The sequence below is a fragment of the Monodelphis domestica genome, chromosome 1, assembly GCF_027887165.1.
Source record: "Monodelphis domestica isolate mMonDom1 chromosome 1, mMonDom1.pri, whole genome shotgun sequence".
Taxonomy (NCBI): Eukaryota; Metazoa; Chordata; class Mammalia; order Didelphimorphia; family Didelphidae; genus Monodelphis; species Monodelphis domestica.
In genome coordinates, this window is record NC_077227.1 from 271,688,654 (window position 1) to 271,705,801 (window position 17,148).

At 36.2% G+C, this 17,148-nt stretch overlaps 1 protein-coding gene across 2 annotated transcripts in view; it reads left to right on the forward strand.

Moving 5' to 3' along the window:
• The window catches only part of SYT16 (synaptotagmin 16), a 344,492-nt gene that overhangs the window by 257,354 nt on the left and 69,990 nt on the right, over nt 1-17,148 (forward strand). For both annotated transcript variants that reach the window (XM_056810862.1, XM_016428532.2), the window contains one exon: nt 12,494-12,703. In XM_056810862.1, the coding sequence (XP_056666840.1) occupies nt 12,494-12,703 (210 nt within the window). The remainder of the gene's footprint in view (nt 1-12,493; nt 12,704-17,148) is intronic.

Genomic DNA, 17,148 nt, shown 5'->3' on the forward strand with positions numbered 1-17,148 from the left:
TAATGTGAGAGAAGTTAAATGATTTGCCAAAGATCTTATAGGTAGCTAAAAATGGCTAAGATTCATACCCAGACCTGCTGGCTTCAAATTCAGAATTGTACAATAGACTGGAAACCACTTCTAGTCCAGAGGTTCTTAATTGAAGGTTTATTTTTCAAGATATTTTATCAACTTTATTTCAATAAAATTAGTTTACAATATAATTCTAAGTATTTAATTTAAAAACATTCTGAGCAGATTTCCCAGAGGGTCCATGACCAAAAAGAAGTTAAGAACTCAAGGCCTGCCACTAATTTTCAATATGACTTTCAGCATATCAATTACTTTCCCTGGACCATGGTTTACTTATCTGCTAAATAAGGGTAGTGGACTTGAGGTTCCTCCTAGCCTAATGCTCAATAATTCTATAAAAAAACAAAAACAAAAACAAAAACATTTTTCTACAGTGGAGATATGGTCCTGTTCAGCACCATGGACAGCACACTGGCTTTTTGTTGGAGAAATTGCTGCTTTGTTCAGGGGCACAGAAATTTAGAAGGTACACAATTTTAAAAGGATGATGTTAGAAGACTGCAAATTAAAAAATTGCTACATTGGTAGCTCATTCACTTCTTCAACAGCATAGGACCAACTTAGCAAGAATAACTTACTAAGATTAGAAGCTACTGGATCATTCCACCTTCACTCCTCAGGATCAGAATCTCAAGTGAGTGCCTCCTCATCCATCTCTCCTCTCCTTCCCCTCAAGCCAGTCTCTCTAGCTTTGAAAGCTTGGTATTCTATGTCTCTGTTTAACTCTAATAAGGCCAGTGGTAGGTTCTCTCCCAACTGGAGAGTAGAGTCTGGTGCTTTCCTGATTATTTAACTAAATTTATCTTAATTGCTTCTTCTATTACTTTATTATAACTAAATAGCATTTTCTTTATTTACATAGCACTTTTTATATGTGAAAGATTCTTTAAAATATTATCTCTTTTTAATCTTACAATAGCCTTGGAATATAAGTGCTATTATTATTATTCCCATTTTATAGATGGGCCAGCTAAGGCAAAGTTTAAATGACTTACTCAGGGTCACACAGTAAATATCTGAGCAGTATTTGAACCCAAGGCTTCCTACTTCCAAGTCCAGTGTATTATTGACTTAGCCACCTGACTGCCTCATGAATTATAAAGGTGATATGAGGTTATATTTCATGCTACTTTTCCCAAGCATATTTTGTGTTGTTTTCCCTGGACACTATAATTGCTAGTTATGGCTCTGACTATAGGCACTTAGTATAATTGCTGGTACTAAAGAAAATATATGTGTTTGACTGTGGAAGCACTCAGCAATACCTAGGGTTACCCCTGTGACTCATTTACCAGAAAGCCACATTTGAATCTTGTTGCTACCCATAGTTTCCAAGTTTGATGAGTAATATTCCCTTAATGTCTTTAAGTTAAAGACATTAAACATTCATGGAACCCAAGCTGGCAAATATCTAATGTGACTTAAAGACTTTGAAGACTAAGCATCACTAGCAATTTCATATTGTGGCCAGTAAAACCTAATACATTTTTCTGGCATACTTAATAACAGACATGATTTTGATATTTGAAAAATCTTGCAGAATTCAATTATCAAGGCTGAAAACAGGCAAATATTACCTTGATTTTGAGAAAAAAGAAAAAGTGGATTATTAAGACCATTTGGCTGATGAGCTTGACTTTGATTCCTAGAAAAATTCAGAATTCTTGTTAGAAAGATTATTTATGAGGATCTAAAAAGGGAAGACAATATGGCACTAAGATCCAAGTATATGGATTTCACTCATCATCATAATCATCATCATCTTTTTTTATTTTAAATTATATAACAAGATAACTTGTTGATAAATCAGGGGAATGCTGTAAAACTAATGTACCCTGATTTCAGTAAGAGATTTGATAGTCTGTCATGTAGAAACTCCTTTCTCTAATGTATGTCAACAATTACCCTATAGTTTTAAAGAGCTATCTCAGATACCAAGAGCTCAAGTGATTTGCCAGAGGTCAGAGTCAGCGATTGAACCAGGTCTTTGGGACTCTAATGATGATGCTCAGTCCTGTACATCAATGATGCAAAATTGAAATAGTTATCCTTGTGGGCTGCGTATCAACCTAAAAAAATCACAAATTAACATTATTTATTGTATTTTTATTTATTTTGACCAACATTTCCTAATTATAATTTTATTTGATCATACTCACTCTGCTGTATATTTCAAGATGCCTTCCTTCATAGTGACCTAAATTTCATTAATTAGACATTCATGGATTAATAAGTAAACCTGAGAAGGTAAAAGTAATGGGCTAGCAGTCATTTATGTCTTAGTGTATATTGCAGAATATTCTTTTTAAGGACATCATTCCAGATTTTCTGGCAAATGGAGTAGTCCTTAAATACTGAGTTGAAGACTTCTGAAAGGAAAAAGAGTAAGACCTTTGAGTTGGGGTGTAAGAATTAAAACTGGCACTGCCCAGGGTGGGGGTGCCTGTGGAATCCACCTCCCATTATCTGACAGTGTGAACTTTTATCAAGAAATATTCTCAAGTTCCTGACTGATTAAGTTAAAAGGGTGGAACACTCCAAGTACTTGATTAAGTTGAAATAAAAAAAAATTCCCTTTCACAGGGGCTTTTTGAAAACTGAAAAGCTTTTAATTAGTAGGCAATTTTACACACATTTTCCCGAATGCGGTAAAGCCACCAATGTTATGTATATATACAGTCTTTCTTTTTGTTTTTTTGTTGTTCAATTAGTAACATTCCACCATTTATTTCATTCAAGTGTGGGGAGTATATCTAGGGCATGATTATTTAATTAAAGTCATCAGGGACTGACATCTTCAGTCCTCTAAGAATAAGGAAACTAGTCCCAGAAACTGTCCCAGGAAAGTAAATTTTAGTACTAAAAGGTGAGGGGTGTTTCCTTTCTCTGGTAATATGAGTAGTTTGAGAAAAGCCAGTGATACACATAGACTTTTACAATCATTCAAAAACTTCAGGTTTGGGTTGTGGTAGAATAGCCAACCTAGGAGGACTGTATGAAAAAAGATTGCAGTTATTTTATACTATATTTGGGCAGCTTGATGGCACAGTATATAAAGCACTCAACCTAGAATCCAGAAGACTTGAATTTAAATCTAGCCTCAGATACTTTCCAGCAATGGGATACTGGGAAAGTTACTTAATTTTGGTTTGCCTCTGTTTCTTCAACTGTTAAATGAGGATAATAATAGCACATATTTCCCAGGGTTGCTGTGAAGATTAAATGAGATAATAATTGCAAAGTGCTTAGCATAGTGCCTGGAACATAGTAAGCATGATATAAATTTTAGCTATTATTATTATTGCTGAAAATATAATAGTCAGTTTCCACTGCCATGCGAGATATAAGCATTTCGTATTGTCACATACCTTTGGAACTTTGGGGCTGCCATTTAATTTCTATGGACTTCACTTTTCTCATCTATAAAATAAAAGTCCCTTTAAGCACTGTCTTTTATTTTTTTGTAAGTGCAGAACAAAGTGAGAAGAACTAGGGTAATCATCTCTTTTGTCATTTCTTTTTTTTTCTTTTTTTTTTAATATATTTTATTTGATCATTTCCAAGCATTATTTGTTAAAGACATAGATCATTTTCTTTTCCTCCCCACCCCCCACCCCCCATAGCCGACGCGTAAGTCCACTGGGCATTAGATGTTTTCTTGATTTGAACCCATTGCTTTGTTGATAGTATTTGCATTAGAGTGTTCATTTAGAGTCTATCCTCTGTCATGTCCCCTCAACCTCTGTATTCAGGCAGTTGCTTTTTCTCGGTGTTTCCACTCCCATAGTTTATCCTTTGCTTATGAATGGTGTTTTTTTCTCCTGGGTCCCTGCAAGTTGTTCAGGGACATTACACCACCACCAATGGAGAAGTCCATTACGTTCGATGATACCACAGTGTGTTTGTCTCTGTGTACAATGTTCTCCTGGTTCTGCTCCTCTCGCTCTGCATCACTTCCTGGAGGTTGTTCCAGTCTCCATGGAACTTCTCCACTTTATTATTCCTTTTAGCACAATAGTACTCCATCACCAACATATACCACAGTTTGTTCAGCCATTCCCCAATTGATGGGCATCCCCTAGTTTTCCAGTTTTGGGCCACCACAAAGAGCGCGGCTATGAATATTTTTGTACAAGTCTTTGTGTCCATTATCTCTTTGGGGTACAGACCCAGCAGTGCTATGGCTGGGTCAAAGGGTAGATATTCTTTTAGCACCCTTTGGGCATAGTTCCAAATTGCCCTCCAGAATGGTTGGATCAGTTCACAGCTCCACCAGCAATGAATTAATGTCCCTATTTTGCCACATCCCCTCCAGCATTCATTACTTTCCTTTGCTGTTATGTTAGCCAATCTGCTAGGTGTGAGGTGATACCTCAGAGTTGTTTTGATTTGCATCTCTCTGATTATAAGAGATGTAGAACACTTCTTCATGTGCTTGTTAATAGTTTTGATTTCTTTATCTGAGAACTGCCTATCCATTTCCCTTGCCCATTTATCAATTGGAGAATGGCTTGATTTTTTGTACAATTGATTTAGCTCTTTATAAATATGAGTAATTAAACCTTTGTCAGAGGTTTCTATGAAGATTTTTTCCCAATTTGTTGTTTCCCTTCTGATTTTAGTTATATTGGTTTTGTTTGTACAAAAGCTTTTTAGTTTGATGTAGTCAAAATTATTTATTTTACATTTTGTGATTCTTTCTATATCTTGCTTGGTTTTAAAGCCTTTCCCCTCCCAAAGGTCTGACATGTATACTATTCTGTGTTTACCCAATTTACTTATGGTTTCCTTCTTTATGTTTAAGTCACTCACCCATTTTGAATTTATCTTGGTGTAGGGTGTGAGGTGTTGATCTATTCCTAGTCTCTCCCACACTGTCTTCCAATTTTCCCAGCAGTTTTTATCGAATAGTGGATTTTTGTCCCAAAAGCTGGGATCTTTGGGTTTATCGTATACTGTCTTGCTGAGGTCGCTTTCCCCCAGTCTATTCCACTGATCTTCCTTTCTGTTTCTTAGCCAGTACCAAATTGTTTTGATGACTGCTGCTTTGTAATATAGTTTTAGGTCAGGGACTGCAAGGCCCCCATCATATGTGTTTTTTTTTCATTATTTCCCTGGATATCCTTGATCTTTTGTTCTTCCAAATGAACTTTGTTATGGTTTTTTCTAAATCAGTGAAGAAGTATTTTGGTAGTTCAATGGGTATGGCACTAAATAGATAAATAAGTTTGGGTAGGATGGTCATTTTTATTATATTGGCTCGTCCTATCCATGAGCAGTTAATGTTTTTCCATTTGTTCAAGTCTAGTTTTAGTTGTGTGGCGAGTGTTTTGTAGTTGTGTTCATATAGTTCCTGTGTTTGTCTTGGGAGGTAGATTCCTAGGTATTTTATTTTGTCTAAGGTGATTTTGAATGGGATTTCTCTTTCTAGTTCTTGCTGCTGAGCTGTGTTGGAGATATATAGAAAAGCTGATGATTTATGTGGGTTTATTTTGTATCCTGCAACTTTGCTAAAGTTGTTGATTATTTCAATTAGCTTTTTGGTTGAATCTCTAGGATTCTTTAAGTAGACCATCATGTCATCCGCAAAGAGTGATAACTTGGTCTCCTCCTTGCCTATTTTGATGCCTTCAATTCCTTTATCTTCTCTAATTGCTACTGCTAGTGTTTCTAGTACAATGTCAAATAGTAGAGGTGATAATGGGCATCCTTGTTTCACTCCTGATCTTATTGGGAATGCATCTAGTTTATCCCCATTGCAGATGATATTAGCTGTTGGTTTTAGATAAATACTGTTTATTATTTTTAGGAATGACCCTTCTATTCCTATGCTTTCTAGTGTTTTTAATAGGAATGGGTGTTGTATTTTATCAAAGGCTTTTTCTGCATCTATTGAAATAATCATGTGATTCTTGCTAGTTTGCTTGTTGATGTGGTCAATTATGTGGATGGTTTTCCTAATGTTGAACCAGCCCTGCATCCCTGGTATGAATCCTACTTGATCATGGTGAATGATCCTTCTGATCACTTGCTGGAGTCTTTTTGCTAGTATCCTATTTAAGATTTTTGCATCTATATTCATTAGGGAGATTGGCCTATAGTTTTCTTTCTCTGTTTTTGACCTGCCTGGTTTTGGAATCAGTACCATGTTTGTGTCGTAAAAGGAGTTTGGTAGAACTCCCTCTTTGCTTATTATGTCAAATAGTTTGTATAGTATTGGGATTAACTGTTCTCTGAATGTTTGATAGAATTCACAGGTGAATCCATCAGGCCCTGGGGACTTTTTCTTAGGAAGTTCTTTGATGGCTTGTTGGATTTCAATTTCTGATATGGGATTATTTAGGAATTCTATTTCCTCTTCTGTTAGTCTAGGCAGTTTGTATTTTTGTATATATTCATCCATTTCTCCTAAATTGGTGTATTTATTGCCATATAATTGGGCAAAGTAATTTCTAATGATTGCCTTAATTTCCTCCTCATTGGAGGTGCTGTCCCCCTTTTCATCTTTAATGCTGTGAATTTGCTTTTCTTCCTTCCTTTTTTTAACTAGATTGACCAGTACCTTGTCTATTTTGTTTGTTTTTTCAAAGTACCAGCTTCTTGTCTCATTTATTAAATCAATAGTTCTATCACTTTCGATTTTATTAATTTCTCCCTTAATTTTTAGGATTTCTAATTTGGTTTTCTGCTGGGGGTTTTTAATTTGATCGCTTTCCAGTTTTTTCATTTGCATTTCCAATTGATTGATCTCTGCTCTCCCTTGTTTGTTAATATAAGCATTCAGGGATATGAATTTACCTCTGATTACCGCTTTGGCTGCATCCCAAAAGGTTTGAAAGGATGTTTCGCCATTGTCATTTTCCTCGATGAAATTATTAATTGTTTCTATGATTTCTTCTTTAACTAAACGGTTTTGGAGTATCATATTGTTTAATTTCCAATTGGTTTTAGATTTGGTTTTCCATGTACCATTACTAATCATTATTTTTATTGCCTTGTGATCTGAGAAGGCTGCATTCATTATTTCTGCTTTTCTGCATTTGTGTGCTATGTTTCTGTGACCTAATGTATGGTCAATTTTTGTGAATGTGCCATGTGGTGCTGAGAAGAAGGTGTATTCCTTTTTATCCCTTTTTATTTTTCTCCATATGTCTATTAATTCTAATTTTTCTAAGATTTCATTCACTTCTTTTACCTCTTTCTTATTTATTTTTTGATTTGATTTATCTAAATTTGATAATGGTTGGTTTAAGTCTCCCACTAGTATGGTTTTATTGTCTATTTCTTCCTTCAATTCTCCTAGTTTCTCCATTAGAAATTTGGGTGCTATATTATTTGGTGCATACACATTGATTAATGATATTTCCTCATTGTCTATAGTCCCTTTTAACAAAATATAATTACCTTCCCTATCCCTTTTGATCAGGTCTATTTTTGCATTGGCTTTATCAGATATCATGATTACCACTCCTGCCTTCTTTTTATCAGTTGAAGCCCAGAAGGTCTTACTCCATCCTTTAATTCTGACCTTGTGGGTGTCAACCCGCCTCATGTGTGTTTCTTGAAGACAACATATGGTAGGGTTTTGGATTCTAATCCATTCTGCTATTCGTCTACGTTTTATGGGTGAGTTCATCCCATTCACGTTCAAAGTTATGATTGTCATTTGTGGACTCCCTGGCATTTTGATTGCCTTCCCTAATTCTAACCTTTTCTTCTTCGGCTCTACCTTTTAGTCCAGTGATTTACTTTGAAACAGTCCCCCTTGTCCCCTCCCTTGATGTTTCCCTTTTTAGTCCCTCCCTTTTTGTTCCCTCCCCCTCCCCCCTCTCTTTCCCTCCCTTTTTGTTCTCCCTCTCCCCCTCCCCCCCTTGGTTTTCCCTTCTCCTTACCCTTGTTGGGTAAGATAGAATTCAAGATCCCAATGGATCTGGATGTTTTTCACTCTCAGAGTTGATTTCCCTGAGATTGAGGTTTAAGTAACCCCCCCCCCCTCTTCCTCTCCTGCTTATAGGAGTTTTCTTCCCCTCCCCTTCCCATGTGAATCTTTGTGTGAGAATGATTATTCTATTTGGTCTTTCTTTACCCCCTATTTATACATTACATTTTTTCCCCCACATGTTAGTATACATAGGTTGATATAAATGTAGTCCTTATAGAAGAGAGTTTGAGTAAAAGAAGAAGATAACATTTTCCCCTTTCCTTAATATTTACCTTTTCAGGTATTCCTTGCTCTTTGATTTTTGGTATCAAACTTTCCACAGAGCTCTGGTCTTTTCTTTGCAAAAAGTTGGAAGTCTTCTATTTTGTTGAATGCCCATACTTTCCCTTGGAAGTATATAGTCAGTTTTGCTGGGTAGCTGATTCTTGGTTGGAGACCCAGCTCTCTTGCCTTTCTGAAGATCATGTTCCATGCCTTACGATCATTCAGAGTAGAACTTGCAAGGTCTTGGGTGACCCTGATTGGCATTCCTTTATATCTAAATTGTCTTTTTCTGGGTTCCTGTAGGATTTTTTCTTTTGTTTGATAGCTTTGGAATTTGGCAATTACATTCCTGGGAGTTGTCTTTTGGGGGTTTAGTGTAGAAGGTGTTCTGTGAGCTCTGTCAGTGGCTGTATTGCCCCCTTGTTCTAGAATCTCTGGGCAATTTTCTTTGATTATATCTTGTATCACCATGTCCAGTTTGGTGTTTATTTCTGGCTTTTCTGGGAGTCCAATTATTCTTAAATTATCCCTTCTCCCCCTATTTTCCAGATCTATCACCTTGTCGGTGAGATATTTTATGTTCTCTTCTAATTTCTTGGTATTTTGGCTTTGCTTTATTGATTCTTGCTCTTTTACACGATCGTTGTCTTCCAGCTGCCTGATTCTGGCCTTTAAAGCCTGGTTTTCTTTCACAGTTTGGTCAAACTGGTTTTGTAGATGCGTGAATTTCTTTTGCATTATTTCCAACTTTTCCTCCCAGAACGCTTCCATCTTTTTGGTCATTTCTGATTGAAATTCTTCATAGGTTTGTGGAGAGTTTCCATTTCCTTTGGAAGGTTTTGGAGCATTTTCTTTTATATTATCTTCTGTCTGCTCTGTATTTTGTATTTTGGCTCCATAGAATGTGTCCAAAGTCGCCCCTTTCTTCTTATTTTTCTTGGTATTTTGGGGCTTCTGTGGTTCTGTGGAGTTTGCCATCTCTGAATGTGGAGGATTAGCTTTTCTTATCTCTGGTGATCCGAGGCTTTAGTCCTGGGCAGATGTTGGTTCTATGAGTTTTCCCTGGGTTAAACTGAATATGCCTCACTGGAACTGGAATGGAAGGGTCAGACCACGAGGCCACACTCTCCCCCTAGCTCGCTTTCAGGAAGTTGCCTTCAGAATCGCTGGCTGTGAGGCTGTTTCGTCGGCCTGCGGGGGGGATGGGCTGCAGCTTTCCCAAGCTCTAGGGCAAGGACTTTCACTGAGACTTGGATAGCAGGATCCAGCCCGTGAGGCTGTCTTGCCCGCCCTGAGGGTTGCTGTTGTTTCGACCAGCTCTCTGCAGCGGAAGCCCCAGGCAGTAACTTTCACTGGGACTCGGGTAGAAAGCCCTGAGGGTTCTGCTCTCTGAGCCCCGCCGGGCTGCGGCTTCCGGGAGCCTTGGACTCTGCGCTCCTACCCCTGAGGTCCGAGTGATCTCGGGTTCTGGCTTTTAAGGGGAGCCGTACCTTTTGAACCGGGTCCAGGTCCAGGAGGAGGGTTCCCAGGGTCTGTGCTGTTGATCGTTTTGAATTTCGGCGCCTTAGGGGCTTATCGTTTGAGAACGGTCGGGAAGGGTTTTCAGGAGATCTGAGCTTTAGCTTTCTCTAAGCCGCCATCTTAACCGGAAGTCTCTTCTTTTGTCATTTCTTAAAGCACAATAATATTCCATTAAATTCATATAGTATAATTTGTCCAGCCATTCCCTAATAGATAGATACCCCATTAGGCTCCACTTCTTTGTTACTAGAAAGAACAACTACACACACACACATTATATGGGGTCATTTTTCTTTTTACAATCTCTTTGGGTTATAGTTATAGTAGTTGTAGCACTGGGTCAGAGGACATGCATACTTTAGTAGCTTTTGTGGCATAATTCTAATTTACTTTTCAGAATGATTAGACAAATCTACAGCCTCACTAACAGTTCATTAATATGTCTTTTTCTGTAGCCCTTCCAACATTTATCATTTCTATTTTTGTCAATCCACTCGGTGTGAAATGGAACTAGAGAGTTACTTTAAAATTCACTTCTCTAATTATTAACGATTTGAAATATTTTTATATGGACACAGATGGCTTAAATTTCTTCCTTAAGAATGTCTCATCAGATCTTTTGACAATGTATCAACTGGAGAATGTTGCTCTAACTCTATGATTTATCTTATGAAGTAATGGTTGTTGAGTGAAAAGAAGGATTTCAAACTATGGGGAATGCCACTGTTGGAGGATATAAAACTCTCTGAGTTGGGGATATGGGAAGTACAAAGCAAGGCCTTAAATGACCATATTTATTTTATAACAATATTAAAAATACTAATAACAAGAATAACTACCATTTATATAACACCCACCTGGTGCATGATATTGTTCTAAGCACTTTAAAATGTTATTTTTATTTATGTTTTATATTAACCCTGTGAGGTAAGTTGTTATTAACCTCATTTTGGGGGTGAGGAAACTGAAGGAAACAGGTTAAGTGACCCTCCATAGTCATATGGTTAGCAAGTGTCTTGAGTTTGGATTTGAACTCAGGTCTTCCAGACTCCAGGCTAACTTCTCTTCACTGTGCCACATAGCTGTTTCTATAATAATGTTAACATGAAAACATCTGCTTAAAAAAATGATCAAACTAAAGCCAATGCAATGAGATGTCACGTATAGTTTAGTAACCTGTGTGTCATAATTCCAATTTACTCTCCAGAATGACTGGACCAATTCTCATATAAATTCCATAAATTTGAAGTGAATCTCTGTATGGAAGATAAAAGTACCATAATATTTGGTATTTCCCTCAACTTCATTTTGTTATATAAAATATAACAAATCTGCTTCAAAAACAACAAAAAACCCTCCTAAAAAAAGAATACCCTCAAAATCATATAACACTGAACAAATGAAAATTCCAGAACTATAAACCACTAAAAATTTCAAGAATAATTTAAAATTTGTATGAGATATTTTGCATTATATATTCAAATTTTAAGATTTAAAATAATATCCCTTTGTGATGAATAAATACATAATTGATTTAAAGAGAAAATCTAGTGGAAAATCTGAAACTAGTATAAAAATAGATAATGGATTGTAAGGAATATAGAAACACAAGGGAAAAGGCTGAACTCAGAAAATGTTCATATTTATATTTTTTCGTTCACCATTATATTTATCATTGGGATTCACAAGTACTATTATTGATGACAATGAAAGACCACTGTATTTATTTTGCAAGAATATTTTAGCTCAGATCTCATGAAGTATATAATAACTATAAACAACATCTTGAAACATCTTGGTGTCCAGAAGATTTGGGTTCAAATCCTTTTTCTTAAATTGGCTGTCTATTGACCATGGGCAATTCACTTAGTCTTTCTCTAAGTCTTAACTACTAGATTAAAAACAAACTACAATCTGTTATAGTGGAGAGATATCCCTACCAATTACATCACGGAGTCCTTGATGCAATGATGCTTATGTAAGGGGCAAGTGCTTTGTGCTGTCTAGGAGGGGTTATGGTCTTCCCATTCGCACACATCCAAATGGGGACATTTCAGAAGGCTTCAAGCAGGTGGTTGTATTATAGACAAAAATGGTGAAGTAAAGGAATCTCAGCACATAAAGAAAGGAGTGAGCAAATTTCAGGGAGATGAGAAAGTAGGAGTAGTGAAGAAAAATCACTTGATTTTCTGTCAGAGAACCTGAGTTTGAATGCTGCCTATGCCATTTACTCCCTGTATAGCCTGGGAAAATTGTTTCACTCCTCTCAGCAACTAAGGACCCCAATAGTTCTAAATGTATGACTTTGTTTTGACTGGAGTTCATGAAAAGTATGTGAGATCAAGCTTCCAAAGATGGAAATACTTTGGGAAACTGCTAGTTTCCCAAATTGAGTTCATGATCCATGTGTATCAGAATCATCTGGAATGAATATTATTATTTTTCCCTTTCTCTATCACTTTATTTTTTATTAATTAATTAATTAATTAATTTAATTTAGAATATTTTTCCATGGTTATATGATTCATGTTCTTTCCCTCCCCTCCTCTGTCCTCTTTGCTGTTGCCAATGAGCAATTCTACTGGATTTTACATGTATCATTATTCAAAACCTATTTCCATATTATTAATTGAATATTATTTTTTTTCAAATATTACTTGTAACAGTTTTTCTTTTTTCCTTCCTTTCTCTCAGTTAATAGTTATGGAGAAGATGAACTGTCCACATCTTCTGACAGTGATGAAGAGATAATCAAACAATTTGAGATCTCTGTATCCCGCTCACAGAGCTTCCGGTCAGGACCGTATGAAAAAGGAACACAAGCAAGTTCAGAGAGGAAGCCAAAACTCAAACACTTATTGTCCAGCCATGAAGAGAATAGTACAGAAGCATCTGAATGTGAAGGTATTTTTGCATTAAATCTATATCTTTGTCAATGGTAGCAGATAGCTTAAATCAATATTAACTTCTGAGACAATACTAGCCATAAAGTGGCCCTAAAACAGGTTGCATTAAAATAACTGAAGAGAAAGTTACAGAGGAAGAGAGAGAGAAACAGTAAGAGACAGTGTTGCAGAAGAAAAAGGGAAACAATATTATTTTGGAGAAAAAAACCAATATTAGAAACAAATTAAGAAAAGGATAAATCTAACTATCATAATTTTAAATGTAAATGGATTAAACTGAAGAGATGAGAGAACAGAACCCCATATCCTATTACATGTGAAAAAAAAAACCTTCTTACTTTCTATCTTAGAATCAATACTGTGTATTGGTTCCAAGGCAGCAAAGTGGTAAGGGCTAGTCAATGAAGGTTAAGTGATTTGTCTAGGATACACAAATAGAAGTGTCCTAGGCCAAATCTGAATCCAGGACCTTTCATCTTTAGACCTGGACTTCAACCCACTGAACTAGCTACCCCTTGAAACACATTTTTAAAAAACAAAGTATACATAGAATAATGAATACAGGGTTAATTTTTTTCACTATGCATCAGGTGAATTCCCCCCCAAAAAGTGGGAGTTATAGTTATGATGTCAGACAAAATGAAAACAAACATCTAAAACATATAAGGGATTAGCAAGGAAACTACATTATATTGAAAGGAATTATACATAAGAAATCAATTTCTATATTAAAACCCTTCACATCTAAATTCATAAAGAAAAAAATTCACTGTACTACAAGAAGATATAGACAGTACCACAACAGTGGCAGGGGATTTAAATGTTTTTCTTTACATTTTGGATAAGTCTAATGGAAGGATTAAAAAACCAAACTAGAAAAGTGAGCAAATTGCTGGAGAAACTAGAACTAAAAGACTGATGCCTTCTTTCATTTAAGGCTGTTAGAAAATATACATATTTCTCACTACCACATAAGACATTTGCAAAAATTGCCTGTGCATTAGGACACAGATATTGCAAACAAATTAAAAAACAATTAAAAATAGTAAATGCATCCCTTTTAGAACACAGCACAATAAAAATAGTAACCAGTACAAGCAACATAGACAAAAGGTACAAAATGCAAATGTTATTCTTTATAGTTAAATCCTAAATAATGAATAGGTCAAATAAAAAATCACAGTAATAATTGATAGCTATGTGAAAAACAATGATAATGAGCAGATAGAATAGCAACATTTCTGTAATATAGGTAAAGCAGTCCACAAGGGGGAAAATCATTGTTTCAAATATATATTAACAAAATAGAAAAAGAGAATGATTAATGAGACTACTAGCTTACTCTGCCTTTGTGAGCATTGAGAACAATTATTTTTGGATGGATTAGATAGCAAGGAGAGGGCTATAGAGTCCTCACTTAGTTTTTTTTTTTTTCCAGGAGCAATGGATAGGAGGGACTTTGACATTTATAATCACCCAAAAAGATTTCAGTGGATCTCAGATCTAATCAATGTGAGCCCTGCACAATGGAGCAAATGATCCATGTTCTTAGCCTGGGAAAGTCATTCATACCCTTCCATCAATATGGCACCCACCCTGCCTTTCTTCTAGGTATTAATATTATGTGACTCCCAGAACTACACACCAGTTCACTATTAATTGTTCTCCCAGCTCCTGCTGTTTCCTTTCCTAGACAGGTATCTCTTAGATGGTGTCTTTTATGTTATGTACTCTTCATATATAAGACATTGCTGGTAATAAGCTTCAATCAATTTATATTGACTCCATGTCTTCAGTTTCTGTTTCTTTATTTTTTTTAAAATATATTTTATTTGATCATTTCCAAGCATTATTCATTAAAGACATAGATCATTTTCTTTTCCTCCCCCCACCCCCCATAGCCGACACGTAAATCCACTGGGCATTACATGTTTTCTTGATTTGAACCCATTGCTTTGTTGATAATATTTGCATTAGAGCGTTCACTTAGAGTCTCTCCTCTGACATGTCCCCTCAACCGCTGTATTCTGGCAGTTGCTTTTCCTTGGTGTTTCCACTCCCATAGTTTATCCTTTGCTTATGAATAGTGTTTTTTTCTCCTGGATCCCTGCAAATTGTTCAGGGACATTACACCGCCATTAATGGAGACGTCCATTACGTTCGATTATACCACAGAGTATTAGTCTCTGTGTACAATGTTCTCCTGGTTCTGCTCCTCTCGCTCTGCATCACTTCCTGGAGGTTGTTCCAGTCTCCATGGAACTTCTCCACTTTATTATTCCTTTTAGCACAATAGTATTCCATCACCAACATATACCACAATTTGCTCAGCCATTCCCCAATTGATGGGCATCCCCTCGTTTTCCAGTTTTTGGCCACCACAAAGAGCGCAGCTATGAATATTTTTGTACAAGTCTTTGTGTCCATTATCTCTTTGGGGTACAGACCCAGCAGTGCTATGGCTGGATCAAAGGGTAGATATTCTTTTGTCGCCCTTTGGGCATAGTTCCAAATTGCCCTCCAGAATGGTTGGATCAGTTCACAACTCCACCAGCAATGAATTAATGTCCCTACTTTGCCACATCCCCTCCAGCATTCATTACTTTCCTTTGCTGTTATGTTAGCCAATCTGTTAGGTGTGAGGTGATACCTCAGAGTTGTTTTAATTTGCATCTCTCTGATTATAAGAGATTTAGAACACTTCTTCATGTGCTTGTTAATAGTTTTTATTTCTTTATCTGAGAACTGCCTATCCATGTCCCTTGCCCATTTATCAATTGGAGAATGGCTTGGTTTTTTGTACAATTGATTTCGCTCTTTATAAATATGAGTAATTAAACCTTTGTCAGAGGTTTCTATGAAGATTTTTTCCCAATTTGTTGTTTCCCTTCTGATTTTAGTTACATTGGTTTTGTTTGTACAAAAGCTTTTTAGTTTGATGTAATCAAAATTATTTATTTTACATTTTGTGATTCTTTCTATGTCTTGCTTGGTTTTAAAGCCTTTCCCCTCCCAAAGGTCTGACATGTATACTATTCTGTGTTTACCCAATTTACTTATGGTTTCCTTCTTTATGTTTAAGTCACTCACCCATTTTGAATTTATCTTGGTGTAGGGTGTGAGGTGTTGATCTATTCCTAGTCTCTCCCACACTGTCTTCCAATTTTCCCAGCAGTTTTTGTTGAATAGTGGATTTTTGTCCCAAAAGCTGGGATCTTTGGGTTTATCGTATACTGTCTTGCTGAGGTCGCTTTCCCCCAGTCTATTCCACTGATCTTCCTTTCTGTTTCTTAGCCAGTACCAAATTGTTTTGATGACTGCTGCTTTGTAATATAGTTTAAGGTCAGGGACTGCAAGGCCCCCATCATAAGTGTTTTTTTTCATTATTTCCCTGGATATCCTTGATCTTTTGTTCTTACAAATGAACTTCGTTATGGTTTTTTTCTAAATCAGTGAAGAAGTATTTTGGTAGTTCAATGGGTATGGCACTAAATAGATAAATAATTTTGGGTAGGATGGTCATTTTTATTATATTGGCTCGTCCTATCCATGAGCAGTTAATGTTTTTCCATTTGCTCAAGTCTAGTTTTAGTTGTGTGGCGAGTGTTTTGTAGTTGTGTTCATATAGTTCCTGTGTTTGTCTTGGAAGGTAGATTCCTAGGTATTTTATTTTGTCTAAGGTGATTTTGAATGGGATTTCTCTTTCTAGTTCTTGCTGCTGAGCTGTGTTGGAGATATATAGAAAAGCTGATGATTTATGTGGGTTTATTTTGTATCCTGCAACTTTGCTAAAGTTGTTGATTATTTCAATTAGCTTTTTGGTTGAATCTCTAGGATTCTTTAAGTAGACCATCATGTCATCCGCAAAGAGTGATAACTTGGTCTCCTCCTTGCCTATTTTGATGCCTTCAATTCCTTTATCTTCTCTAATTGCTACTGCTAGTGTTTCTAGTACAATGTCAAATAGTAGAGGTGATAATGGGCATCCTTGTTTCACTCCTGATCTTATTGGGAATGCATCTAGTTTATCCCCATTATAGATGATATTAGCTGATGGTTTTAGATATATACTGTTTATTATTTTTAGGAATGACCCTTCTATTCCTATGCTTTCCAGTGTTTTTAATAGGAATGGGTGTTGTATTTTATCAAATGCTTTTTCTGCATCTATTGAGATAATCATGTGGTTCTTGCTAGTTTGCTTATTGATGTGGTCAATTATGTGGATGGTTTTCCTAATGTTGAACCAGCCCTGCATCCCTGGTATGAATCCTACTTGATCATGGTGAATGATCCTTCTGATCACTTGCTGGAGTCTTTTTGCTAGTATCCTATTTAAGATTTTTGCATCTATATTCATTAGGGAGATTGGCCTATAGTTTTCTTTCTCTGTTTTTGACCTGCCTGGTTTTGGAATCAGTACCATGTTTGTGTCGTAAAAGG